The sequence below is a fragment of the Acipenser ruthenus genome, chromosome 7 (genome assembly GCF_902713425.1).
Source record: "Acipenser ruthenus chromosome 7, fAciRut3.2 maternal haplotype, whole genome shotgun sequence".
Lineage (NCBI taxonomy): Eukaryota > Metazoa > Chordata > Actinopteri > Acipenseriformes > Acipenseridae > Acipenser > Acipenser ruthenus.
Window position 1 is genome coordinate 24,882,562 of NC_081195.1, and position 27,486 is coordinate 24,910,047.

At 38.3% G+C, this 27,486-nt stretch overlaps 1 protein-coding gene across 1 annotated transcript; it reads right to left on the bottom strand.

The window, feature by feature from the left end:
- Positions 1–818: 818 nt before the first annotated feature.
- Positions 819–17,318, bottom strand: LOC117415736 (neutral amino acid transporter B(0)-like). Its single transcript, XM_034026460.3, has 8 exons — positions 16,566–17,318; positions 12,239–12,281; positions 11,451–11,537; positions 8,261–8,427; positions 7,577–7,810; positions 6,710–6,904; positions 5,693–5,827; positions 819–4,673 (listed from the first exon to the last, which is right to left on the bottom strand). Exons 1-8 carry the CDS (start codon positions 17,120–17,122, stop codon positions 4,427–4,429), a joined length of 1,665 nt encoding a protein of 554 aa, XP_033882351.1. The 5' UTR covers positions 17,123–17,318; the 3' UTR covers positions 819–4,426.
- Between the last annotated feature and the right edge of the window lie 10,168 nt (positions 17,319–27,486).

Sequence of the window (27,486 nt, forward strand, 5' to 3'; positions counted from 1 at the left end):
TCAATGCAGAAATATTTGTAAACCTCATTCAATCAGTTTAAGCTTACCAGCAATGTCAGGGTGTAGCAGTCAAAAGCGTCCTCTTCCTTTTTTTTTTTGTTCCGTATTCAACTTCCTCAGGTTGAAAGGAGGGGGACTCCTTTAAGTTCTGCACCACCACAGAGCTGTTAAGAGGCACTCACAGATACTGTTAAAACAGCTCTGTTAATGAACAGGAGATGCATATTTGTAAATGAATTTGCATGAAATGAAATTGTTTAGCCTAGACTGCAGAGTGAAATCGATTTACATTAGTGTCATACTTTTACTGGGAAAAAAACTTTTTTCCAAATCAGAAAACCCCCCCAAAAATAACACTTTTTTTTCTTTTGTGTTCTTGTTCTGCTGATACTATTATATTATAATATATTATATTATATTATATATTAATAGGGGTGCTGGGGTCGGTTTAAATTCCTCATCGTTTAAAAACGTTTCAACATACTAAACATAGTGGGAATGTACACACATTAAATAATTAAATAATGTACCCAGATCAAATAAATAAATGACTACAATAGTAATGTGTATAAGACTACCTGAATACAACACTTGTACATGGAATAGACAATGAATAAATAGTATTACATAAATAACCCTACGCTTTAGCTAATGCTATAGAAGGCCAACATTTATAGTTCACATGCATATTTGATGTTTGGAAACAATTCTAAATTTTAAACATTTAAACTCTGAACTATTGTACAAGAAACACTGATATAGTTTCTATTTTCCTTACAGAAATCCACACAGTAAATAAAAACAGCAGATTCATGATGTACCTATAGGTTTTCACTATTTATTACATATATATTCTTCATTTGACCGTGAAACACATAAGAAATATTTACTACAAAACAATCTCCTATTACAGTACTGTACTCAATTTTTAAAGTACAACTATATTATACATATTTTAATCATCAATATACAAATGAGATGAAGAGATTATTTGTGAAAGTGACGGTTTTTACAACATGGCAAACTCTCCACTGTCTTAGACATGTCATTTTTTATTTTTAAATGTTAAACACATAATCCCTGGTCCTCAATGAACAAACACGAATACATGTCACAAGAAACATTACTTCACAAGTATCCCAGACAGTTAACCCCTGTTGCCCAGTGTCCATATTTGACATTGAGAAAATAGGCATTACAATAGGTATGGGGACATACCCTTGGCAGTAAAGGGTTAAACCAGCTTCATCTGTTATTATAGCAGCTTCTTTAAATGCCCTCAATATTTTAGTTTGCAATCATTCGGAGTGGTTGTGGGTTCTGTATCCTCAATACTGAATTGATCATTTTTTTTCTATCAATCTGTCTTTAAATCATGGCTTTATTTTTTGAGTTTGTCTGGAGAATCCTAACTGCCAGGACTGAACATTCCTCATTCCATTCAAATCATGTGACAATGTGACCTTTAAACTCTATCAGTCCCACCCACTCACTCTACAGTCACATACTGTAGACAGAGAGTAGGTTGGGCTGGTGGAAGTTCACATTGGCCAGGTTTCAAAACAACCTACAAACTTTGTGGAAACCCAGTTTAAGAAAGCTGCACGATATCAGTAATTGTGACAGACCAAAATTGGACAGAATCATTTAAATATACCTTCCCGTACTTTAATATTAATTTGCATTTGGAAGGAAACTGCATCGAAACACAAAATTACCCACAAGGTACTACCAACAAAATGACCTTACAATCTACATCCCCATCGGTCACAATTTTTTTAAGTTGCCCTGCCATAACTTTGGGGGGAAAAAAAAAACACACACACACAACATGTGCATTATAAAATAAATACATATATATGAAACTTAACATGGTACAATTGTGCACACAGTGACTGAAGAGGATTTATATATTTTTTTGTTTGCTTGCTTGAAATATCGGTGCTCCAATATTGATTTAAAGCAAAACAAAGCCAGGTAATTGATGACTGATCCAAAGGCAGGAAATATATCATAATAGCTGTTACTAAAACTGAATCCTGTATTGTTAATGTGTAGCCAACAGTGTTCTGAAAAATAGAATGAGGAAATCAAAAATATTCATACATCCACTTCTATAATTTAAACAATCGGGGTTGAGAAAACACTACTGGCAACGTTAAAGTTTTGACACACCCACATACCACTTTTAAAACAAGGCACGCAATTTGTCTTCGTCAATTTCAAATACGCAGCAGTATGTTTGTTAGAAAATGTGCTTCCACGGCAGTTAACATTGCCAAGCAGGGACCATCCTGCTGACTATGAATATTTAAAATTACCCATGTTTCCAAGAAAATAAAGCTACAGGCCAAAAATGGGGTGTCCAATCACAGTCCTGGAGGGCCATTCCACTTAATAATTACATAATTAACTTCTTCAGGGTCTGGATGGAGGTTTAATTGGTTCAGTTACAACATTTAGAACAGAGTTGACACAAAGAGCATAAGGGCCCAGCTTTGGACACCCTTGATTAAGCTAAGAGAGAAAAAATAAGAATCAGATAATATTTAGTGTGTTCAACTGACCTGCACGTGATTTTGTAAGTAACCCTTATATACAATCAAAACCATTTTATGGGAAAAATAAATACAAATAAACAGCAGGATTGGGTGATACTGACATTTGCAATGATCAACATTATAACAATATCACAATTGTCTTAATGGTATTTCTTTCAGCCAGGCTATATCACCGTTTTCTCCCACAATAGAGGGGAGACTGAATTTGTTTTTGAAGTCCAGTTTGATGAAATGGCTCTTACTCCCACAACCATCAATCACTTGTCTACAGGAAGAGAGAGGAACATGATTCTTAAAACAATCTAAAAATAATCTATCATCAATTATTGCTCCAACGCCTGGGGGGAGGTCCCATTGAGTCTCTGTAAGTCGCCTTGGATAAAGGCGTCTGCTAAATAAACAAATAATAATAATTTACAACTAAACCCAGATTGCAAACTTTTGAGAACTATTTTTAGTATCAATTAAGGACAGGATATTGGAAATGCTGTCAATTCTAGAGTTGTGAAATAAAGTGTTAGCAAACTCCGAGATGGTACGGCAAATTTTACAGATCTCTAAGCTAAATGCAATGCACTCAGACAGAAACCTATATAGACATTCAGAGTTTAGTCTTCACGCATGTCCAGAAATACTTTCGCACCTAAGTATTTCACCTGGAGTGGAAATCTTGCCAATTGGTTAGAGAAAGCCTTGCTGTAAGACTGCACAGTTTACACAATTATAAAAACTACAGTACACGACACTTTAAAACTACTGTATTTGGAGAGAATGTCAAAGCAATACCCCACCCCCTCTTACCTAACAAAAAAAAAAAAGATCTCAACATATCTGACAATGACTGAAGCTAAAAGCTAAAGAAAATAAAGGGTGAAACATTTTTTAAAAACAGATTGAAATGGCACACCCACAATTAATCAGTTTATCCATGATCCACTTACATGAAATCAAAGACCACAGGTTCTATTTTAATAATCTAAATTGTGGCGGATCTTAATAACGTCACCGTAAAAATGTACAGTATACACCTCATTTCACTACGTCTTCATGTATGCAATACTATGTGGGTCTATAAAAATCACCATAGCATTTGTATTCAGATCCGCCACTGTTTCAATCATTAAAAAAAGACTGGCAGAAGAACTGGGAAATGGGACAATATCTGACATTTCCAGTTTGACATTACTGGGATTCAAACCAGCGACCATTAGGCTGCAGAATCCCTGTAGCCTTGTGCGTTTTGCCACTATCCCAACCTCTTTGTGCTGTGTGTAACCGTTAAAACAGTCCCACTGGTCCTTAACTGCCAATGTTGACGTAGTTGTCTGTCCAGTAGCATCATCAAGTCTCCCACATCTACTGCTTCAAGTTTTCACAATGATAGGTGTTTCAGTGTTTTTGCTTTTGTTTTCAGTGAATGGATGCTGATGCAGGATACAATGTTTGTTTCAGGGATGAGTTAACAGTTATCTCCAGGCTCTTATTAACATCTACTTTGAAAACTAAAACGTTGACATGGATTAATTTAAATGGCAGCTTGGGAATAAATATATAAATTTAAATAAAATATGTTTTAAATAATAATAAAAAAAGAACAATTGACTTTGGGGGACAGGGGACACAGCAGGACACCAATATACGGTTTAATCTAGTGGCCCCTAATAAACATGAACACTTAATAGATATCATAAACTTCTGTTGCTTTTTATGTGGGTTTTCTTCCCCTGGTGCTCGGTTTTTTTACAATATGTATATCTTGGAAATGGCGGGAAAGAAATTGCCTTTCAAACGGAAAAGTCTGAGTGTGTATTTTTCTCTTCGAATGTGATCCACTCTTTCCTCTGGATGTAATAGCCTTCATCGAGTTACATCACTGACTCTTTATCACATGCTGCGGCTAATCCTTCCACAGTGACTTTTGTGTTCTTCATGATTAGAGGGGTGCCCTCTTCCTCTTTGAGTGGGGCCGCCCCCTTGTACTGGGTTTCCTCCTGCCTCACTTCGGTTAGCTCCGCCCCTTCGTCCTTGTCTTTGGTCCGGTCCACGAAGTTCTGCAGAAGCCCCGCCCCGTAGGCGTCGCCCTCTACATTGATAACGGTGCAAGTACGATCCCTAAAAGAATGACAGACAGGATGCTGTATTATTTATCATAGACTAGCAATAGTAACACTGCTTGCCTTTTAATTGTTTCAGATCATGTGATTGCTTGTAGCTGATATGACCTACAGAACAGGAAGTGATCAGATAGCAGAACGTTTGATTTTTTTTTTTTTTTACTTGAGAAATCTGTTTTATGCTGCAAAGAAAAGTGGAGAGAGGGGTGGGCAGTGATAATGATGCTAATAAGAGGTAAGGAAATGTACCTTTAGAGAAATAACAAAGCCATTGAAATCAATTTTCCTTCAAGTCTTTATATTAGTAACATTATAACTGGCCCCCTTATTGGTGTGCTGAATTTTATTGTCTTTATTAGCGATAGCTGTGGCCTGTGGTCTTTGCATCAATATAGTAGACCACGTGAGGGAGTTTACTATATTAAGGGTACTATATTTGGTTTGTGGTTTGTCAAACTTGTACTTTACTTGTTTTATTGTATTTCTTGCTCTTATTGTATTACTTGTATTGTAACGCTTGAAATGTTTTTGCTTACGATTGTAAGTCGCCCTGGATAAGGGCGTCTGCTAAGAAATAAATAATAATAATAATAATAATATATTAAGGACACATTAAAAGTAAATTAAGGGGTCACATCCTATACTATAGCATATTGTAGTATAGAATACTTTATTGAATCCTTGGATCGAAACTCGCAATCCTATTGGCTAATACTGTCACAGTAGTGCTTTGCCCCCAGACTGTGTAACATTCACTCTCGCTCTCAAGAGTCAAGGAACTACTGATATCACACAGCAGTCAATAAATCACAACACTCTTGACCTCTGACATCACAGGCTTATTAAAACAGACTAGTTTTCACCGTACTGTGGAAAACTGTAAAGGTGAAGCCATTGTCTTGTTTTGTTGTCTAACCTTCGGGGCAATAGTTTTCTACCATGAGCCTCGAATCCAGGTCGATATTTGTATACCAATGTGCCTCTGTCAGCCCCTCCCACAGTATCGCCCACACTTACACAAGCCAATCAACAGCCAGGATGAGGGAGATGTCGTTAGTGGGCAGGCCCACAGCCTCCAGGATGATGGCAAGGGTGAGCACGCCCCCTGCTGGAATTCCTGCAGCACCTACACTGGATGCAGTGGCAGTCACCCTGCCAAGAGAAAAACAGCACAAGTGAGACAGACATCTACGGACACAGTAACTCATTTTCCAATAGTACAGATCTAGACTTGTTCAAATCTCTGCTCAAAGCTATGCTGTTTTTCCCCCATAGAACCAACATTAAAAAAATATACTGTTTCAGTTTTTCCAGAAATTCAAGTCAGGGCAGGGGTGTCCAATCAATCACTGCCCTGCAGGGCCATTCCACTCCAGGTTTAACAGGTAAAATGAGATAATTAATTACTTCAGGGTCTGGGTGGAGGCTTAATTGGATAAAGCCATCTGCCAAACAAATAATAATTGGGTCAGTTAAACAATTTAGAACAGGGTTGGAACAAAGGCCAGGAGTGGAAGGGCCCACTTTGGCCACCCCTGCTTTAGGGGTTATGAACAAATGCTGAGAGATAGTTACCAATTGTTATAACAGCAGTTTCACAGGCACTGATCAGCACTAATTTAGAACTACCTACTACAATATTATGTCCAATATTAGTGCTAGTCTTGGTCTGGGAAGCAGCCACATGAAAACAGATAAGAACTGGCATGAAAGTCAACTGTGGTGTGTTTCGTTAAACAATATCAAAATAAAGCAAAAGAAACCAGATCAGAAAATACTTTAAGGGTTAAAATATATATATATATATATATATATATATATATATATATATATATATATATATATATATATATATGACGCATTTCAGCTTAGCATTGCCTTGATCACAGTACAAAGATGACAAAGGACTGGCAAACGTCTATCCATTCCCAGAGCAAGCAATCAATGAGTTAATAAAGATAAACCCTTAAATCAGAGATGAATACTCAGGCAATCCTCTCGTATTAGGAAGACCCTGACAGGCTGTCCACTCACAGGATGGTGATGACCTGGATGAAGTTGAGAGAGTAATCATTGAGCTGAGCGATGAACACGGCGGCCACGCACTGGAACAGCGCAGCCCCGTCCATGTTGACAGTGGCTCCGATGGGCAGGATGAAGCGGCTGATGTGCTTTGAGACGCCATTCTTCTCCTCCACACACTTCATCATCAGGGGCAGGGTGGCTGAGCTGCCCAGGACAGAGAGGCAGAGAGAGGGTCAGGATCAACGCAGGAAGGGAGTACAGGAGATGGGGGGAGACAGTTCAATAAACATCTCCTGTCGTAAATTCAAAATTAGAGCTGACAGCATCATGAAGCTGATATATATCAAGAGTATGCACAGAATAAGAGTCTGCATTCAAATGATGAATCAGAATTTGATAAGCAATATTAATACAGATGCAAGAGTGATATACAGACAGATGGATGAATAGGACACACAGACGCTCTCAATAAACTAATATATGTTTATACCAAGTTTCATGGATTAGCGGTTATCCAGATATATACATATGGATGTACATATGTACGACCGTCTGCACTGCATCCCCTTCATAGAGAATTTCATCCCAGCATGAGTTTAGTAAAATAGCATCCATGATTGTACCATGCTAAGTTTCCTATTTGTATATCTATTTTATAAAGCATTTTCAAAGCCTGTACAGTTAAAAAAATTCTAAAAATCTAATTAAAAAACCATGACCGACTGAGATATTGGAAAACTGTTGCCTGCCTTAAAAAAAAAAAAACACAACTGAACAATAAAGCCTCTGCAGCTCAATTCAAGCATCACTGTCTGTTCAGCCCTTGAGACAGCAGTCCTGCTTTAAGCCTGAACTCCAGCCAGTGTGCTGCGTTACCTGGAGGACGTCCCAAACGCAGTGGCCAGCGCAGTGAAGATGCCCCACAGGAAGCTGTAGGGGTTCTTGCGGGTGAAGATGAAGTAGATGAGGGGCAGAACTAGCAGCCCGTGGATGGCGTGGCCCAAGACACAGCAGCAGATGTACTTCCCCAGACTGGCAAACAGCATGCCCACATCCTCCATCTCCACGATCTTCCCAGCCACCAGGAACATGATACCGAAGGGGGCGTACCTGCAGCACAACACAGGGTGTTACTGGAGCCCTGCAAATTACCATTCCAAGCTATTGCCGCTAACTGAGGGTTTTTTTAAGAGCAAGTAGCGTTACATTTTATTATTTATTTTTTATTTTTAAGTTTTTATTGCAATTAATAAAAAAAAAAGTATATTTTATTTTTCAATAAGTTTCTATTTGTTTTGCTGGCAGAGTTGGTTTCACAGGTCCTGATAAGCACTTATCTTGCACTTCTTTATCTAAAGCTGAAGGAATACAAAGGCACTTTTTCAGGATCAGTGGCTTGAAACTTGGTTCCAGGAGACCGGGAGACCTAGTTTGAGCCAACTTTGCTGTATCAAACCTCCAAGTCTCCCCTGGTTGGCCGTGCAGTGGCCTGAAACCTAGTCTCCTAAAATCAAGTTCCAATTTTTATCACGTGCTGGGAATTCTTGCACACTCACTCACCACATGATCCAGGAGACGAGGACCATGGTGGCCTCATTGAAGGAGTTGAAGAACTTGATAAGAATCTCCCCCTCTTCCCCCAGCTTCCTCAGAGCGATGCCGAACACGATGGCGAACACGACCAGGCCCAGAATATTCATCCCATCCACTTCCTTTCCAAACGGAACCTGCCAGACAAACACAGCTCATTAAAACATGAAAGTACTGCAATGCAATGGCAGCAATAACCAGCCACTGAACAGCCGATACATACAGCTATGGCCAAAAGTTTTACATCACCTAGAATTAAGATTGAGAGTTTAAAAAACTAAAACTACATCAATAATTTAGATCTTTTAGGGCAGCAGTGTGGAGTAGTGGTTAGGGCTCTGGACTCTTGACCGGAGAGTTGTGGGTTCAATCCCCAGTGGGGGACACTGCTGTTGTGCCCTTGAGTAAGATACTTTACCTAGATTGCTCCAGTAAAAACCCAACTGTATAAATGGGTAATTGTATGTAAAAATAATGTGATATCTGTATAATGTGAAATAATGTATAATGTGATATCTTGTAACAATTGTAAGTCGCCCTGGATAAGGGCGTCTGCTAAGAAATAAATAATAATAATAATAAATAAAAATCTTTTACTTAACATCTAAATCAAAAAGCCTAGAAACCAGTCTACCAGAAACCATAATAGTAGTACAGGATTTTAAAATATCACTTTTTTCAATTTGTCAGTTTTTCGTTAAGTATATGGAAAACTGCAAAGCGGTGTGTAATTCAATATGTTAACATAACATTATGCAGCAGGTTTCATTCGACTTTATGAAGCAAAATTAGTTCACTCTATAGGGTGATGCAAAACTTTTGGCTATAGCTGTACACAAAGTGAGTTTAAGATAGCAGGCTGAATTTTATGTAATTGGTGTGGCAGGGATGGGTTTAAATCTGTCTGAACAATCACAGGTGTGGTAATGACCTAACGAGGCTTGGTGCAAACTTGGGAATGACCATCTGTTTGGAGAAGGAAAGCCAGTGAAGGCAGAGCTCAGCCTGGCAATTGTATGTTTTGGGTTTCAGTTCAGTTACATGTTTTATTTGTTTAGAGGACAGTCAAACAGAAGCCGATTTCATGGATTTTTCCTCCTGTTTTCAAGTTTTAACCCTGTTTCTTCTTTTAAACAAAGGGGGGAAAAAAATTAATAATGAGTACAACCACCAAATCAGAATCCCAATTGAAGTTGCACTGTGCAGAAAGTTATATTCAAGTGCACTGTGTTATGTAAACTTGGTCTTTTAATTACTTAAACCTATTTATTGTTAGATGCTGGTTTTAATGATGTTTTTAAAAGACAAGGGTATTCAGATCACTCTTTATTTGAACAGCACCCATTGTGTTTTATTCTAACATTTTATTTTTGTATTGTGAAGTTATTTCAATAATATATTGTTACGGAAGAGGGACACGGTTCACTCAAGTCAAATCAAACATCTACATCTGCAAAAAACTTAACAGGATGTAAGCCTGGCAAAAAAAATAAAACAGGAAACAAAATGCAATTTTGGATTTCTGGCAAGATCCAATGACAAATTAATACCAGGTACTGGAGCGCTCATCTATCAACATTCCTGGCACTCAAGTTAAAGCAGCAGTTATTTCTCATAAATACAGAAAAAAAAAAAAACTTCTTGTGGAGTAACTCCTGCTATAGAGAAATATATATAATACCATAATACCAGCTAAACTCTTCTCGTGACTGTGGTTTGAATTGGAATTTGTAAACAACTGCCTTCCAAGATCCAAATCAAAAGAACACTATGTGCGAGGGCGGAGGAGACCAGGAGGAGCGAATGAAAACAGGAAACAGAGTGGTCCTGAGCACACTGCTGTTACTGGAAGGCTTGCAAGCAGGGAATCCCTGTAGGGCAAGGAGGGTCAAACAACTAGCAGTCAATGGTTCTGTACAGAGGGTTGTATAGGAAGCTGCAGCGACATGGTCTGTGTCAGACATGACTGCTCGAAAAAAAAAGACTAACAAAAACAAAATCAATGAGATCCCTCGCTGTTATATTTGCTAGGGTTCCTTCAGTGAAATATATCCGGATTACAGTGGTACAATATAGCAAAGGGATTTTGCATAAGGATTTATGTGAAGCAGGGGCAACCATGTGACAAAGAGAACAAGCAGAAAAGCAGGCCAAAAAAAAGGTCTAATTAAGCAAATTATAAATTTAAATTAAGAGTCTAGGTAAGTAATTGAGAGCTCAGTTGGAATGAAAACCAGCAGACACAGGGGGTCCCCAGGAACAGGGTTGAAAACCACTGAACTAGATCATTTTAGCCGATAACGCCAATGGAATATTTAATTATCGTCCTACCTTACACAGGACCAGAATTATCTTGGTCTTTACACCAATGATTAGTATTCATGGACCTCCTTGTTCTAAAGGAGTTTGGGAACCCTAAACCTTCAGCTTATTAAGAGTGGCAATTACTGTGCCTCAATTTCCTTTTTGAAAGAAAGAACTCTTTTACTAAACATTGTCAGTCCTGACAGAACTCTGCTTTTGGGTTAGTTTCCCTACATTTTCCTCACATACAGCCAACCAGGGCAACTAAATTATACCTTTAGAATAAAAAACGTAAAGCACTTTGTGCATTGAACCCACTAACAATGACTGTGCAATCTATAAATCATGTTAATTAATGAACTGTACACAGATTCAGATCTGAAGATCAAACAAGTTTCTAAATCTGTTAGTAAGAATATGACACGAACAGCCATGTTGCCTTTGAATGATTTCAATACGTTACCAATTTCGAAATGTGACCTAAACTCTGTGTTTCAACACTGGCACAGAAGAACATGGACCAGATGGAAACAGAAAGGTGTAGCACAACAGAGTCTCCCATTTCTTCAGCTGAAGACCTTTTTGGTTCTTTGTATTTTCAAACTTCAATTTGGAACACGCAGCTATTTCCTGGTACCTAATCACTTCAGGTGTCCTACTTCAACTCCTTCCATGTGATCTGCTGCAAAGGTACCAGGATGCAGCAGTTTATCTATCGTGAAATATTTACCCGACAAACAAAAAACAAACAATTTATAATAAAAGATCAGTTATAAATGTTATAATGCTGTTGATATGCTTCTAATTGTTATGCTGAATCAGTGACAATAAAATAATTAGAAATCATGGATCTTACCTTTTCCACGATGTATTTAGTAGTGTTTGTTGACACCCCCGATTCATCAGTGATGTTTTTCTGTATCAGTTTGTAGCTTGTGGCATACTATAACAAACCAAGAACAGAAAACATATGTATAAACAATTCAAGTGCAGAGCATATAACCGTTATTTTATTTTTTTTTTTTTTTTTAATGTTGCATTTCAGACTGATGAGGAATGGGCATTTGTTACCCCTTTTGCTCCTGAATATTATTATTTGTTTATTTAGCAGATGCCTTTATCCAAGGCGACTTACAGAGACTAGGGTGTGTGAACTATGCATCAGCTGCAGAGTCACTTACAATTACACCTCACCCGAAAGACGGAGCACAAGGAGGTTCAGTGACTTGCTCAGGGTCACACAATGAGTCAGTGACTGAAGTGGGATTTGAACCGGGGACCTCTTGGTTACAAGCCCTTTTCTTTAACCACTGGACCACACAGCCTCCTATAGGTTGTCGTCCCCCTTATTCAAATACATGAGCAAACCATCTCATTAAACACTACAACCCACAGGTACAGCTATGGCCAAATGTTCTGCATCTCCGTATGGAATTAACTAAATCTAATATTATGGCTTCCGGTAGACTTTTGCAATATCATTTTGTAGTTTTTGATTACACAATGTTAAATAAAAGATCTAAAAATTATGTTCATATGTTGCTTGCTTTTTTTTTTTTTTAATTATGTCTCAACCCTAAAATTGTATGTGATGCAAAACTTTTGGCCACAGCTGTAGGTCTTCATTCCTACAAAATGGCTTACCGATTGAAATGCAGCAGAGACCAGGTTCGAGGGGAAGATGTTCCTGTACACAGAGAAAGAAACACAATTCAGTCTCTGAAAGTGCTTTACAATGAGAGTTACATTATGTCAATGAACTAAGAGTCTAAAATGATTGATAAGAGAGTAACCCTTCATGCTAAAATACAATTTCAATCCAGCCTGGCTTCCTTTTTTTCTTACATTCACAAGATCACACCTGAAATTATCCAACTACCAAACTACAGTAAATCCATGTTCAAAACAGTGGTTTCTGTTGTGAGTGATAAATGCCCTCCCTACACGTCCCACCCAGTGAGTCGGCCCTTCAGGAACTCATGTCATCCAACTGAATGCCCTTCTTCCACGCCCTGCCGGTCTCGCTTAATTACAAGGGCTGGAAACTGTCCACAACTGGCTAAGTGCCCTCCCAAGTCACCTTGGTAACGATAAAGCACAGTAACCCAACAGACAGGCTTGTGAGTCAGCATTCCTGAGCCCTACCACTACAGAAGGGCCGGGGAGCACTGTGTCACAGTGTGTTATTAATGCACCAGCCTTTTCATCTGGCTTAGTCACATGAGTAACACGGGGTGAAAGCATGCCTCAAGCAGCCTGGATCCCATCCGTTCTCTAAGTGGGTGAGGGAGCAGTTCAGTCTCCATGCCTCAAGCCTGCTCTGGACTGGAGGGAGCATCCTTTCTCTTAGGGGGTGAAAGTGAAAGGCTAGTGTTTTAGGCCACTGCGCCACCTACAGTATCCCCGGAAAAGTATACATGTGCATTGAATTACAAAAGAAAAAAATGGCTGTGATATGGAGGTAAAGAAGCATGTTTAAGAAACTATTCTCTAACATTGCCATTTACAAAGTCCTGTTTTAAAAACCCAGGAGGCTGACACAGCATGGCACATCCAGGCTTTATTCTGATGCCAGATTAACATTAAAACACCCCCCCTCCACCCCACCCCCTCCGACTCAACTGTGATTATTCTACTTAAAAATGGTGCTGTCCTATTTTCAGATGGGGAAGTTATTTATTTACTTATTTTTATTTTTTAAATCCTGCCCTAGTTGTCACACATCCCACTAAACAGATTAAAATCAGTCATGCCTACTCTATGCCAATAGCAATCACATGCTCACAGCTTTGAAAGACCAGAAAAGCCACCTTGTGCCAGTCATGGATTTAGAATGAATTCTAGAAAAGGAGTGCTTAGAAATTATGTAGGCCAGTTTAGCACGGCTGCTTTGGTGTTGCAGTTTATTTTAGTACTTTTCATTAGTCACACAGAGCTGTATTTAATAAATTAGAGGTGTTTTAGCAATTTAGATTACACAATTTGATGTTGCCTGGGTCTGTTTGTAGATTGTTCTGCAAATTTGGCACATTCAGTAAGTCAAGTACAGTGGTACACTTTACTACAGACAAAATGTACTCTAAATTCACAGCAGTGATCCAACACAAGGATGACTTTGCCTGTAAAGTGCAGGTCTATATTTAAAAGCATCTGGCAGGGTCTGTGTGCTATAACTGGCATGAGAATGCTCCTGCCAGTTTCAAGAGCTGTTCTAGAAACAGAAACTAGTCTGATCGAAATCTAAATGCCGTTTTTTGCAGGATCTCTTTGTGCAGCAGAGAGAAAATAAATCCATGCAAAATTATTAAAACAAATAATGTACTGACAATACGAAAGAGAACAGGCAGAGCAGGGGGAACAGTGGGAACAAATGAAAACAAAACACTATTGGGCAAACCCCCCAAAGTACAAATGGTCTTAAAGTGTAAGCAGCAGGGTTCTGAAATACAGCGGTACACGTCCCCACGTGTTGCTACAACTGTTTAAATAATGTGCCTGTATTTTTCTTATCTTTGTTAACATCCTGACAAGTTTTTTTTTTTTTTTTTTTTCAAAATGTCCGCTCTAGTGCACTGCTAGTGTAAGGATTGTTGCCCACATTGTCAAACAGGTAACACAGCAAGAACGATCCATGATGTGGTACGGAACAGAATCCACAGCATTTGTTGTTGTATTTATTATTTTTATTTTTTTATAATTGCTCTTCCTGCAGTGATTTATTTTAGAGGACAGATCTCAAAACCCAGTGCACTAGAGCAGCCATTTTGAGAAGAGCGTTAAAACAGATTTTCAAGTTATAAATGTAAAAAGTTGTCAGGGTGTTAATGAAAAGAAATGACAGGTAAGTTATTTACACAGTTGTAGCAACACGTGGAGACGTGCAATGCTATATTTTTCTGAACCCTGCTAATTAGTCTTTTAACCCAGTACGTGCCATAACAATATAGTTAAAGAGAAAATTCAAACAGCAGGTAGATGCCAGTTGAAAACGCTCCACAGAGTGACCTGGCCTCAAATGAGGGCAATAGCATTTACTGTAAAGTGTCAAGTAATCTAGGGTATAGACAGGAGGGATCAACAATAAGGAAGTACAGTAGCCTGCCCCTTGCATGAAAACATTTTTTTTTTTAGAAGCAAAGTCTCTCATCTGCTTACTACAATATATAAAAGCTGCATCTCCCTGTTGAAAAAGTCAGTTCAGTCACACCTCAGATTGACCAATCGCGGCAAACTGCTGTACACCCTATTGACAGTGGTATGGCAGGAACTTCTAGTGTAGTCCATCCCCTGTCGAATATTTCCTATGTTAAAAATAGACAACGGCTGAAATCACACAGGAGATAATGGGTCCTATATATACTTTTATTAAATAATAGCATTGCAAAAAAAATAATGGGATTGGTGTGCAAAATGAAACAGCAGAGAAGCACAGTTTAGCCCCCGGTAAATTCAATTTAATTGCAACGTCTTTTAATAGGAGGAAATGTTCAGAGACCATTATTACTGTCTTAAACCTAGTCTCGCATGTTGACTCAGGCTAGGTGTATTAACCCAAGAGCAGGAAATTAATAAAGGAAGCATTAGGTTTTTTTTTTCCCCGATCACGATTTTTTAATTTTATGTTTAGACATTTTAAAACAGTGCGTTATCTCTGGAGTTCGACAAGTTCCCCTGCCAAACAAACAAAAAAAGCATTATAAAATAGATTCATAGATAGGAAACTTTAGACGGCACAATTTTACACGCATCGATTGTGATGATGTGTTTGAAAAAAAGTAGCATTATGTTAAACGAAAAACACAGCAGATTGAAATAAGAAGCACAGTCCATTAAAAACTGGAGTCATTGCTGGGACGAGTCAAACCTACTGGCAGCAGCCTTTATGAGATTTTTCATTGCTCATTGTACAAATTCGACTGCCAGTATGAAATTCCTCGTTGTTTAACGTTAGGGCAGAAGACAGACAGATTTATATTTTTGGCCTTAAGATTAGAGAAAGGGTACTTGCATTAATTTATACTAATAATGTGGTTTGTGCAGCTATTGGTTGCATCTTAATTGCCTGCCTTAGAGCTAGTAAACATTCCAGTCACCTCTCATACTAATGTTTGACACGTGTCCAATTAACAAGTCCGCTTATAATAAGCGGGACTGGGCTTGTTTGTTGTGAGTCGCGGGTTGAAATTTGCATACTCTAACATGGGTTGCGCTTTTGGGCTTGTTTTGAAAGTCAGTGCCTTTTTTTCTCGTGAGACTTGGCAACACTGTACGTGTCACAAAATCATACCGACTGCGTTACGTGTACACCACGAATTGGTTGTTTTTTTTTGTTTGTTTTTTTTTAAAGGGTGCTGTGTAACTCAAATGAATTACATGAATGTCTGCTTTAAATGTTAGTTACTGTACAGTAATAGCATAAGTCCATGTAAATCCGTCCGTCCCATTCCCCTTTCCGCCATTGCGTCATAGTACCGATTCAGGACAGCTGGACGTTTCATTTCTGTTTTCAAAAATATATCACCGACATAAATAAGTGTGACTATTGCATCACTCTGTACGTACAGGAATTCTAAATCTCTCCTCCCACACACAGTAGTGTGATGTGATGATGTCTATGAGACCGGAATTCACTTCCACCCGAGACAACGTAAGCACACGTGTCCCAAAACTGTCATAATCTAGCATAGAGTATAAAAATATACCTAGCGTTTAGAAACCCGCCAACACCCCAAGCAAGGCCGGCCGCGGTTCAACTGCATACTGTACTGTATTCGCAATTCATTTCACAAACTGCAATTAATATAGTAGGCAATTTACAAATGGCTGAATTTGATGTTCACGTTTAGTCTTTGCTTCATTCAAAACAAAGGAAGTAGTTATGCAATGTTTAGCTTATACAAAACGTGAGTTCGCTATTGTTCCACATTCAGATTCCATTCATACAGTGAATGATTCGTGCTGACTTACTTACCTCACAAGGTCCAAGAACGAATCGACCACTTCTTTTGACTGGGGTATCGCATCGTCCATCCCAGATAACGTCGGTTTGGCTCCAGCGCCGACGCCCGGTCGGATAGCAAAAGCCATGCATACCCCAATGGCTGATGCAATTAAGGTAGTGACTAAAAAAAACAGCATCGCCCAGCCACCTAACTTGCCCAGGGCTTTGGGGTCGATACTGGCGGCACCGGACACCAAACTGCACACCACCAGAGGAATGATGATCATTTTCAGCAACCTGATCAACAGCTCTCCCGGAAAGCCAAAGTACAGTATGTGGGTTTTCGACAGTTCCACATTTCTCACCCCGAGTCCGATAACCACCCCGATAATGACCCCGGCGACGGTCAGGATCACCAGCAAGTTAGCCTTGACGATTTTCTTCACCCGGTCCATGGTGGAGCCGGTAGCCTCTTTTTTGTGTGTGGGGAGGCCGTTGACTACCGAAGAATTGTTGGCATTGCCAGCATCAGCCGCCTCTTCCATGTGCGCTTCTCCGTTTGATGTGCCCTTGGCTCCATCAGCCATATCTACACACACTTGTTTTCTTTTTAAATAGCAAAACAATGAAATAAGTTAAACTTAGTAACGAACGCCCCGTATTACGACTGGCCTCGCTGGTGTCTGTGCGAATGAAAAATTCTCTTCGCTCGCTTCCTACCTTGCTGCTATATACTACTAGACGGAGAGAAAAGTGAAGTCTGTGCACCAGCTCTAGTAGAGTAGGGTTTATCTGCGTCTGTGTTGCATCAGCACTGTGACGTATGGGGGTGTGTGTGTGGTGCGGAGATCCGTGATGGGAAGGAATTAGCAATATCGCTATGTTAAAAATAAATAAACACACAAAAAGAACATTATTTACAGTAGTGAACATTTTAATTGTACTTGGGGATAGCTGTAGACCACTTTTCAGCTGTTTAAAACATTTGGTTTGGGAAAATGACAATGTGCTTTCTTACCCAGTCGGTTTTCAACGTTTTTGCTATATATATATATATATATATATATATATATATATATATATATATATATATATATATATATATATATATATATAAATCTAGAAAGACCATAATAATTTAATAGAGATCTTGTTTATGCTTCAGTTTTGAAGCTGGCAGTATCGTCGATATCGCCCAGGGCTTTTTTTTTTGTTCTTTCCAGACGTCAGGTAAATCTGGTGCAGCGAAAACTCCCCGTAGCAATGTAAAATAAATAAACATAGTGGCACTGAAAACAAACCGGCAAACAAGGTTCATTTTCTTTCTAATATTTATGAGGTAAGGCTGAATCACGGAGGGCCGCAGAAAATCGATATCAATGAGCTTAAGTATTGCATCATCTTTTTCAGTGGCAAAATAGTGATCTGAAACTGCTCACAATACACACAGTAGTACAAAACCATACGCATACTGTAGCTAGTAGCCACAATAACCTTTGATTTAACCTTTAATGGAATGCTAGACCAAGGCGCTTTTCATGTTTACATTCAGATGCTGAGTGAGATCAATTTGTATCCCGTGGGTAACCATGACGCCAATTATAGCACAAAGTAAATGAAATCGCATATAAATGATATTGGCTTGATAATATAATCTAGTCACATGTAAAGCGGCGCTAATCAAGTTTTTAAAGGGGTGATAATAGGGACGTGTTTTTTTATATATATATATATAGCCCTATATCTCAAGGAATTATGACTTTTCAGTACCAAAAGAGTATATTTAGAATCCACCTTGGTTAAGTTATCTTAATATAGTTATTTTACCTGCAACGGACATGTGAGACTGCATCGAACAATATCGTCATAAACAATAAAAGGCTAGTTGTGACAACGAGGATTACTACGAATGTGTTGCGTCATTTTTAAATGATATGAAAGAATCTATTCTAGAAAAGCAGGTTGGGTCAGTATGACGTACCCACAGTCTTTACCCGGATACTAACACGGAAGAGTACTAAAAGCATTTCACTGCAGTCTATAATTATCTTGTAAAATGTCCCTGCCCTTTTTTTTCACAAAGATTTTAAAGGGTTTTAACTATGGCTCAGGCAAGTAGCACTATTAATTAAACTGCCTGTGTGATGTGCGGTGTGAAAAAAAAAATGCTTTGAAGCTTTTCTTGTGTCCATGTAAAGCCATAGTAAAATCATAACAAAGTGAAATAAAGCTTAGTGAAAGCATGGTAAGGCAAAGTTAAAGCACTTTTATGCCCAAAGAGGTACGATATTTAAAAATAAATAAATAACAAAAAATAACACATGGCAAACCATTGTAAGTCATGGTAAATGCGTAGCATAAACAATGGAAATTACCGTTCAAAATTCCCTTTTTAAAGGTAGGTACACAGAACTCCTGGTGGACTATGCCAGGCTGCCATAGACAAATGTAACATAGGATAGATCAGCCAACGTGTCTATATATTAGTGTCAGCGCCATCTAGTGTACAGCAGTGTATTGCGAGCAGTGAAAGAAGGAAACTTGATTTAAGAATGTGTTCACTAGATGGCGCTGGCTCTTACTTCTAGAAAGACTCTGATCTAGCCTGTGTTATATATGTCTATGATAGGCAACAGGAACTGAACTCGCGGTGAAAGCACATTAACACAGACCTGTCACAATTAAAAACATAGTAAGAACCAGAATGGTTGCAAAAGATGAGGGACAGCAGAAAATGAATAAGTATCATCAATACCTTCAACTCTGCATACATGTTTCTTGTAGCTTTACCTGAAGAAAATCACGCAACACTATACAGTAAGTGTCTAATTGCTGTGCATTTACATATTAGTTGCTTAGTAAATACAGGTGTGCTTACAGTGTGATTAGGCACAGTTACAATGTATTTAATGTGCAATTTTTTTGTATGGCATATCCCTAAGCTTGCATATACCATGCAAAAATATGTACACATTAAGTACATTGTAACTATGCATAATAATATTGTAATTATGTGTAAGTACTACTATGTAAATACACGGTAAATAGAGGCACTTCATATAAAGTGTTACCGAAAATGTAATCTGAAGTTACTTTCTCTGTAAGAGAACTGGTATATATGTGGTTGTGTTTTTTGTTCTCGTTTTACTTCAGAATTTAAAGTAATTAAATGAATTAAACAAATGCTGAAATTGCTGAAACGTGTTATTCATTGCAAACAGCAGTCTGCCTGCAAAGTTGTAGTTGAGAAACAGTCCGGTCTTGTCATGGTCTGTTTGGAGCATAATAGGAGTACTAGCAGGCTTACAGGGTGTTTGTGCAAAGCAGGTTTCTATTGGATAGCTCCAGTTCACTGGTCTTGCCAACCACGAACGTCTTGGAATTTGGTTTGTTATTTTGTTATTATTCTACCAGACAAATGCCTTACTTTGTGTTCTAAAGTTCAGTCACTTCCCAAACTTGTACAGAACTTGCTGAATCCTGAATGCCCGTTGTCCCCATTGATCCGTATTTTATTCTTAACTCTAAAATAACTACAAATGACTACTTAAATGGGCGCAGCAGACGAATCACAGCCAGCTGGTACCTGTTCAGAGTACTGAAAAGAATCTATATCATTTCTTCATGTTTTTTATGCTTGTATTTCCTCAGTTGTAAATGGCTGCAAAGTCAATAAAAAACTGTATTCTTTTCATCAAAAAATCACAATCGACCAAATAGGAAAATCACTTGTATATGAACCATATATACTAGTTATTGGACAATAATCTGTTTTTATTTTATAACACAATAATTGGTACCATACAGGGTTTTAATTCCAGGAAGTCACCTCAGCAATGTTTCTTTCATTGTTAATCACTGATGAATGATCACCCCTCCCTAAACACCTTGCGTACAGAAAAAATATCGACGTCCCATGCCCAGAGTTTCTTATGAATAATCGGCTGGTTTCTGTGTAATAAAAAAAAAAAAAACATTATCAGCAACTTTGAAGCGTTGCCAGGAGTTCATTTGTAAACACAAAGGTACCGGATCTTAAGGGGGATAGCGTTGTTGTTTCTAGACCTAAAGTACTGACCTTGATTTACAGTAGCTGCCGTATATGCTTCCAGTTCTTGTCGGGTTCATGTCTTATTGTTGGTGTCGGTAGCTGCATGCCGACCTTTGCCTAGCCGTGTTTTAACATAATCTTAAAGTTAAGGTTTTTTTTTTCAATAGGGTTCCTAATTATAAAACGGTTTAATTCTCAAATTTAAAAAAATGAACCCCTGGTTACTATCAATTTCAGTTTTTATCGGATTCATAATCAGATTCTGTTACCAGTTTCTTTAAACAACTTTCATCACAGTATTTAGTTACTTGTTTATTAAGAAAACTTCCTGATCGCTTTCCATTACAGTACAGTACAGTACACGCAGTCCCCAGTAATAGATCTGCTGCAATAGTCGCTTGTAGCATAAAAAAGGGGGAAAAGGTAAGGTATAGCCTATTAGCAATGCTGTGGTGTGTAAGGTATTAATGAAACTCCACTTAGTACTATTATTGCAGAGGAACACGCTACAGCAATGTCATTATCAATATTACACTACAACGTTTTTAAATTATTTATTGATTCACCTGTTTGTCTGAAATAATCATTGCAGTCCATTGAAGCAGTTCACTATTTGAGAGAACGGTTAAAGTGTCCCTGTAAAGCGTATTACCAGTAAGCAGTGGTTTAGCAAAAGGTGTCGTTAATTACCGTCATCTTTTAATGAGCAACAACAGAATGGCGGGTCTACATAGAAAACAATGGGAGAGCCGGTTGTTGTATAGTACATAATGTAATCTAGTATTAAACATATTGTGACAAGCAAGTGACGTGCTATAGTGGCAAGTTCTGGGGTCAATTCCCATTGTAATTGTGTTATTTAGAAGTACAGTAAACAAGTGAATGTGTGTAGCTATTTATTACTTTTTAGCGTAAGTTTAATTCAAATTACTGCAGCATAATTGTAACTGCAATTTAACAAAATAGCATTGGAATTGAAATTGCAATTTCAGCAAATTCTGCAATAATTCTAATTATAATTCCCACCAGGTCTGAGAGGTCTGACCCATGCAAATCACAGAAAACACTGGAGAAGACACGCTGGTTTCCACTCCTAAGATTGTGGGCTGTAAAGACCATTAGCCAATTTTGCACTAATGAGTGGAAAGAGAGTGAGAGCGCCGCCTGCTGATCCACCAAAGCTTCTGCACCAGGAGTTCTCCCATCCAAGTATTAACAAGGCCCTGGCTTCTGAGATCTCACAAGACAAGAAGCTGGGGAGATTATTTTACAGCCTTGTAGAATAACCCTCTTAAATGAAGCCTGTTTACTGGCAAGAAAACCTGTTCCATTCTTGTCATTATCTAGAGGTTCTGTAAATCAATACAGTGCATACAGCATGGACACAGAGGAAGAGTGTTCTCCAGACAAGGGCAAAGCTCATCGGCAGTCACAAAGCTGCAGTGATCAGATGTCATGGGAACCGCAGGGCTTAGAGTCCTGAAGAGGCGGTGCGTGCTAACAGAAGAATGGCTGTATAGTACCAGATTGGAAACTGGAGCTGCTATACAAAAATACCCCTTAAGAATGCAGTGGTGAAAGCAAGTCCAAGACAGGTAAAGCACAGTTATTCAGTATTGAGGCTGTCATAGAAGAAGGAGAAGAAATAATCATAATGCTCTGTACGTAACTAGATTGCATTTCCATTGAGAAGTTCTTATGCCTTAAAAAAAAAACACAAGAGTTGAATATGCACTATGGTATACCAAGGTAAATACATTATCAAAATGCAAGCTTGTTAAAGCCTAGGCAAGCAGGGTCTTTTCCATGTATGGTAACACATCATAAAAAGGACCGTACATGAAAATATACAAACATTATACGCCATACTTATTAGAATTTACTTCCTGGTACACTACACTTAAAAACACATTATAGCTTATATAAGCTTTGATCAGGATAAAAAAATTACTGAGGGAATGTGCTCAGTCCATCCCTGAAACTTTTTGATTCACATACCAGAGTGCCTGGCAAGTATAATCATCCAATGGGTGTAGTGAAGTGAAGTGAAGCCACCTAGTATACTTGCTATTGTGCAAGTCATTCTAGTGCATGTGTATTCCCACTATCAACAAAGTAACTGCCATTCACCTTCATTGGGATTACTAATCCTTTTATCTCGCAATAAAACAATATATTACAGTTTGAATAAGCAAATGTCACAATGTGTCCATAGCAACATGTTTTTTTTTAATTTTTTTTTTTTTATTATTATTATTATTATTATTATTATTATTATTATTATTATTATTATTATTATTAATTACCGCAATAAAGGTCTCTTATCATCACAAAAAGCCAGTAGCACTAATAGCTTAGCAACTGTCACTGTTGCTGTTATTGGCTTAACTCCAGTTCTCTGTTTCAGAATGTAGGTCAATGTCTATGCTGTATAAAGAGAATTGAGCAGTTTTGGTAGCTGCTTAATGGGTAGTACATGTAATTTACAGTCCTGAATAAGGGCACCAATATGCAGCCTTATATTTAACATAATTAAAAAAAAAGGTATGTTTTCTGTACTATTTGAATCACATGTATGTCATACAAGGCAAAGAACTACAGCGCTGAATATGTAATATGTATCAACATCTCGAATCTTTTTGTACAGTACAACCTTGATCATCCTAATCCAAACAGCCTCTCCTGTTGTGTGCTGTGCTCTTTTGCTCTGTTTTCATAGAAAACGTGCTATTTAGCCCTCTGTCTCTGGTATTCACAGTGCAGTGCAGTACTGTGTGGGTTGTATTGTAGCTGTTATGCTTACATCATATTGTAACATTTACAGATATGATCTGGGCTTGTACAACATATTTTCAGTTCAAATAATACACTTGTCTTCAAAGTTTAGAAGTATGGGTGTGTACATAAGTAGCTAGCCCCTCCATAGTCAGGTGTCTGAGTAATATCATGCTGATTTCCTGTTCGTTCTAGTTCCTATACAGTTCCAAGTATGGAAAACCCTCTCTCTCAGACCGCTGAAGTTTGGTGAATAGAACCACATTGTATGTACAACACAATTGTTTTAATGCTCAACAGAAATAGACATTCACCATGAATCTGTTTGATCATTATATGAGGAAAATCTATCTTACCGAAACACGACACAAAGGCTTCAACAATGTCAAAGTGAAAAAGTCTGTTTAAAAAAAAACAAAACAAAAAAAAATTAATAGGGAAGAGATTAATGAAGATACAAAAAAAATGTAAACAGCCTTATTAGTACACCATTAAAAGGACTTTACAATACACTTTCTTACCTTATCAGCCTCAGCAATATTATCACTGGACCTGTTCTCTTGTGCTGAAGAGCAAACAACCATAAGATATGCAGCTGCACAACCAGCCATACTGTTATTGTGAACTTTACAGTGTTGGCTGGTACCCCTTTAAGTTCACAGTAAAAGTCAATTGTCTTGCCTTTTATCAGATAAGCAACATTATCATTGTTTCTCAAATTCTGGTATTTGCTCTGAAGTTAAAAATAAAAAGGATCAAATACTATGGTAGTTTAAACTGTAAATTGCTTTATTTTGTTGCAAAATGGGGGGGGGGGGGGAGGGGGGGGGGGGGGAGAATGTCACTAAAGCTGAGACGTGCCAAGAATTTGAAAGCCAGAGTTAGCACTATAATTAGACATAATGCTTTTGTAAAAGGAATATACAGCTGCCACTTAATACTTCAATTGCGGAAAAGGCAATGTGGGGGGAAAGGTAGGGAAGGAGAGCATGATTCAGGTTGTCAGGCGATCCAGTGTGAGGATGGAGGCTGGTTCCCTTGCCCTGTTAATGATTCTACTGAGCTCTGAGTCAGTCACATTCACCAAAATCTATTTTCTTACCTCTCTTTACCACTAACATATGTAAGCTCTGGTGCCCCTTGGTTCTTATTTTATCCCATAGCTTTTAAATTCAAATTGAAAGATACAAATTGCTTCTATTTTTCTACTACCGGTGTTGTAAGTTGCACTGTGTCTGCGAGGACTTTCAGAAAAGGATTAGGTCCTAGGAACTCATTTTAAATAACTGCACCATTAGTCTCTCTTCTGATGTTTTTTCACAGATTGGGAACATTTTACAGCCTTGTCTCAATGTGTTTACAGCATTATCTCAAACACAGATTCATTGCTCGGGCCTCTTTTCAAAGCTTCTAGTCAAGTCTTTAATTATCTTCTATTAAAAAAAAATCTATAACAATGTTTAAATAAATGAGGAAAAGAAACACACCTTGTCACCATTATGTGATGTTTTCAAATGAGTGATTCTTTATGCAATTACTGTTTTTTTTTTTTAAATTATTAACTGCAGTTGCTTTGAGTTCTGAAGTTGCTCTGGCCGACAGCCATGTTTAGAAATACTGAAATAAACTTCAGTAGCAAACAATTCAAATAAAAGTCATTCTAAATACCTTCAAGAAATGTATGTCCACATATATAATCCCAGTGTTTTACCCTGAAGAAACCCTCACAGAGTTTGTCATTGCCAGCAATGGCAACGCAACTGATTAAATAGTCAGGAGTTCTGATAATATGGAAGCACACTGTCTGACTGGTACTGACATGGTAGAGCAATGGACTATTAGTCTGTATTGCCAAATTATACTTGATTAAGATCTTTAAAATCTTAAAATGAGTTCACAAAGTTAAGCTTAACCAATACTTAAAGTACAGCACAGAAACCGGGAACACAGGACACTGTTGAAAATTAAGTGGAGATAAACTTAGGACAGAGTGTAGGAGGCACTTCTTTACACATAGTGATGAGGGTATGGAATGGGCTACCTAGTCATGTTGTTGGTGCTGAATCATTAGCATCCTTTATGACCTGGCTTGACAACGTTACGAGATCAATCAGCGATTAGGAACTGGATGAGCATGGTTCTCATGTTCTGAACACATTTGACTAATGTGGTACTCGTATCTGTCTCTTAGCACAGAAAAACTGCATTGACCTTGAATATCATGTCTGATGTCTTAACTTGCAACATACAGTTAAAATCTTATTTGTGATGCTACTGGAATATTTGAACCACCGACTTTGAGGTCATGGCTCAATCAATTATGATTTATGATTTTATTTTTATTTTTTTTAAATATCTGTCAGCAAGGATTGTAAAGGAGTTATATAGGTCACTTCTGTTTCTACTGCTAGCCAATTATCAGTTTAAAGAGTGTATGCATAAAACAATAGGAAACACCTGCCAGGTGTAACACACACTTGTACAACTTGTATAAATCCCTCACATGATGGATTAAGGGGTTATGCAAGTTGCAACCCTGACAGTAAAATATAAAGGATGCATCTCCCTGTTGTAACTTTCAAATCAGTCACAACAGGAGATCTGATAGACTTCGGTAGTGTGTAGCAGGAGCTTGGTTGGCAGTTGCTTCCACACGGGTGATAGCACAAGGAATGCTGCATTGGCTTTGGAGCTCCGAAACCCAGTGAGCTCAGAGTGGAAACCTGCAGGACTGGCCTTTGACCTCCAGGGGTCGGTAGCTTGTTCACATCCGCTGTATAAGAACAAGGGTAAAATAGTAAGATACAAATTTATAAAATCAAGTCACAGCTTTCCTGAAAGTTAGAGTCAATAATAACTATGCTCGCTGGTATACCTAGTGAGTGCTACACTGGTCTTTAAGGAAAAAATTCAACCCACCCCTACTGTTCAAATACATCTGTCACGTGAGGGAGCAGTCCCTCAATATATATTGTAGGTCTTTCTAATTTGTTGTCCCACCTCTGTACAGGGGTTCCGATACACAGTCTGTTTAAAACTGGATATCTGGAAAGGAATGCTTTTTTGCTGGCTATTAATCAGACCCATAGTTAACATTGCTGAACTCAATATCCCCTGTGGAGTCTACCCGCGGCTGCTTTCATTATTCACGAAGACAGGCTACAACTGAGATATAAAAGCAGCTCCTGTTCTTTTTTAGATGTCTGCAGTGAGACTGCAGCTCAGCAGGGGATGTCAAAGGACTTTAATGGACATCTAAAGTAATCTGTTATTATTTATGTGCAAAAACTCCAAAACCAAAAATGCAGGCCAATTAAGCAGTGGTGTGCTTATCTTAAGGTGGAGAACAGTCCCCTCCTTTCTCGTCTTGGTGGCACATTTCTTATGTACTCTAGTTGAAGATGATTGGTGCGTCAGTAAATTGAGTTACCTATTGCGCTGTCGATGAATCTCCAGGGCCCCACATATAGTAACACCAGACACCAGTCAGAGATGGATACGGCTCAATGTCCCTGACCCCTTAGCCATCCCAGTCAATAGCATACACAGCCTGCATACAGAACAGATACATACCAATACAGGCTGCAGTCACACAGACCACCTTGGAATACTGTATGAGCTTGTCAGATCTCAGGAGGAAAAAAACGCTATATCCATAACATGTACAATAAAATAACGCTTTCCTGTTCCATGAATTGAATGATAAAAGTGTACTGTAATGATGTGACATCTACTAGTGAGAAAAATACTAGTTTTTGCTCTTAAAGATTTACACATTAAGGAGTTGGTGTAAGGATGCGTGCAAAGTTTGATTGCGGCTGCAAAACACTCATATTGCTGCCAAAAAATGTGTTTAGCTGTCGTAAAGCGGGACTTTAGCGGTCACTAAAAATGCAGCGTATGTAAAGAATGTTTTTCATCTGCTGTTCTGCAGCCACTATCAAATTAGCACTTTGCCATCATTAATCCATTTAAATGATATTGAAATCGGTGTCAGGTGTGATACTCCTGTTTCTGCTGCATGTCTGTGCTGCGTTGCGAGTTTCGCTTTCTTCGCCACCGCAGGTCCTGCCACCTTTTCATCACCTGGTTGACTGTCCTCCTGGTAACACCAATAGCATTGAC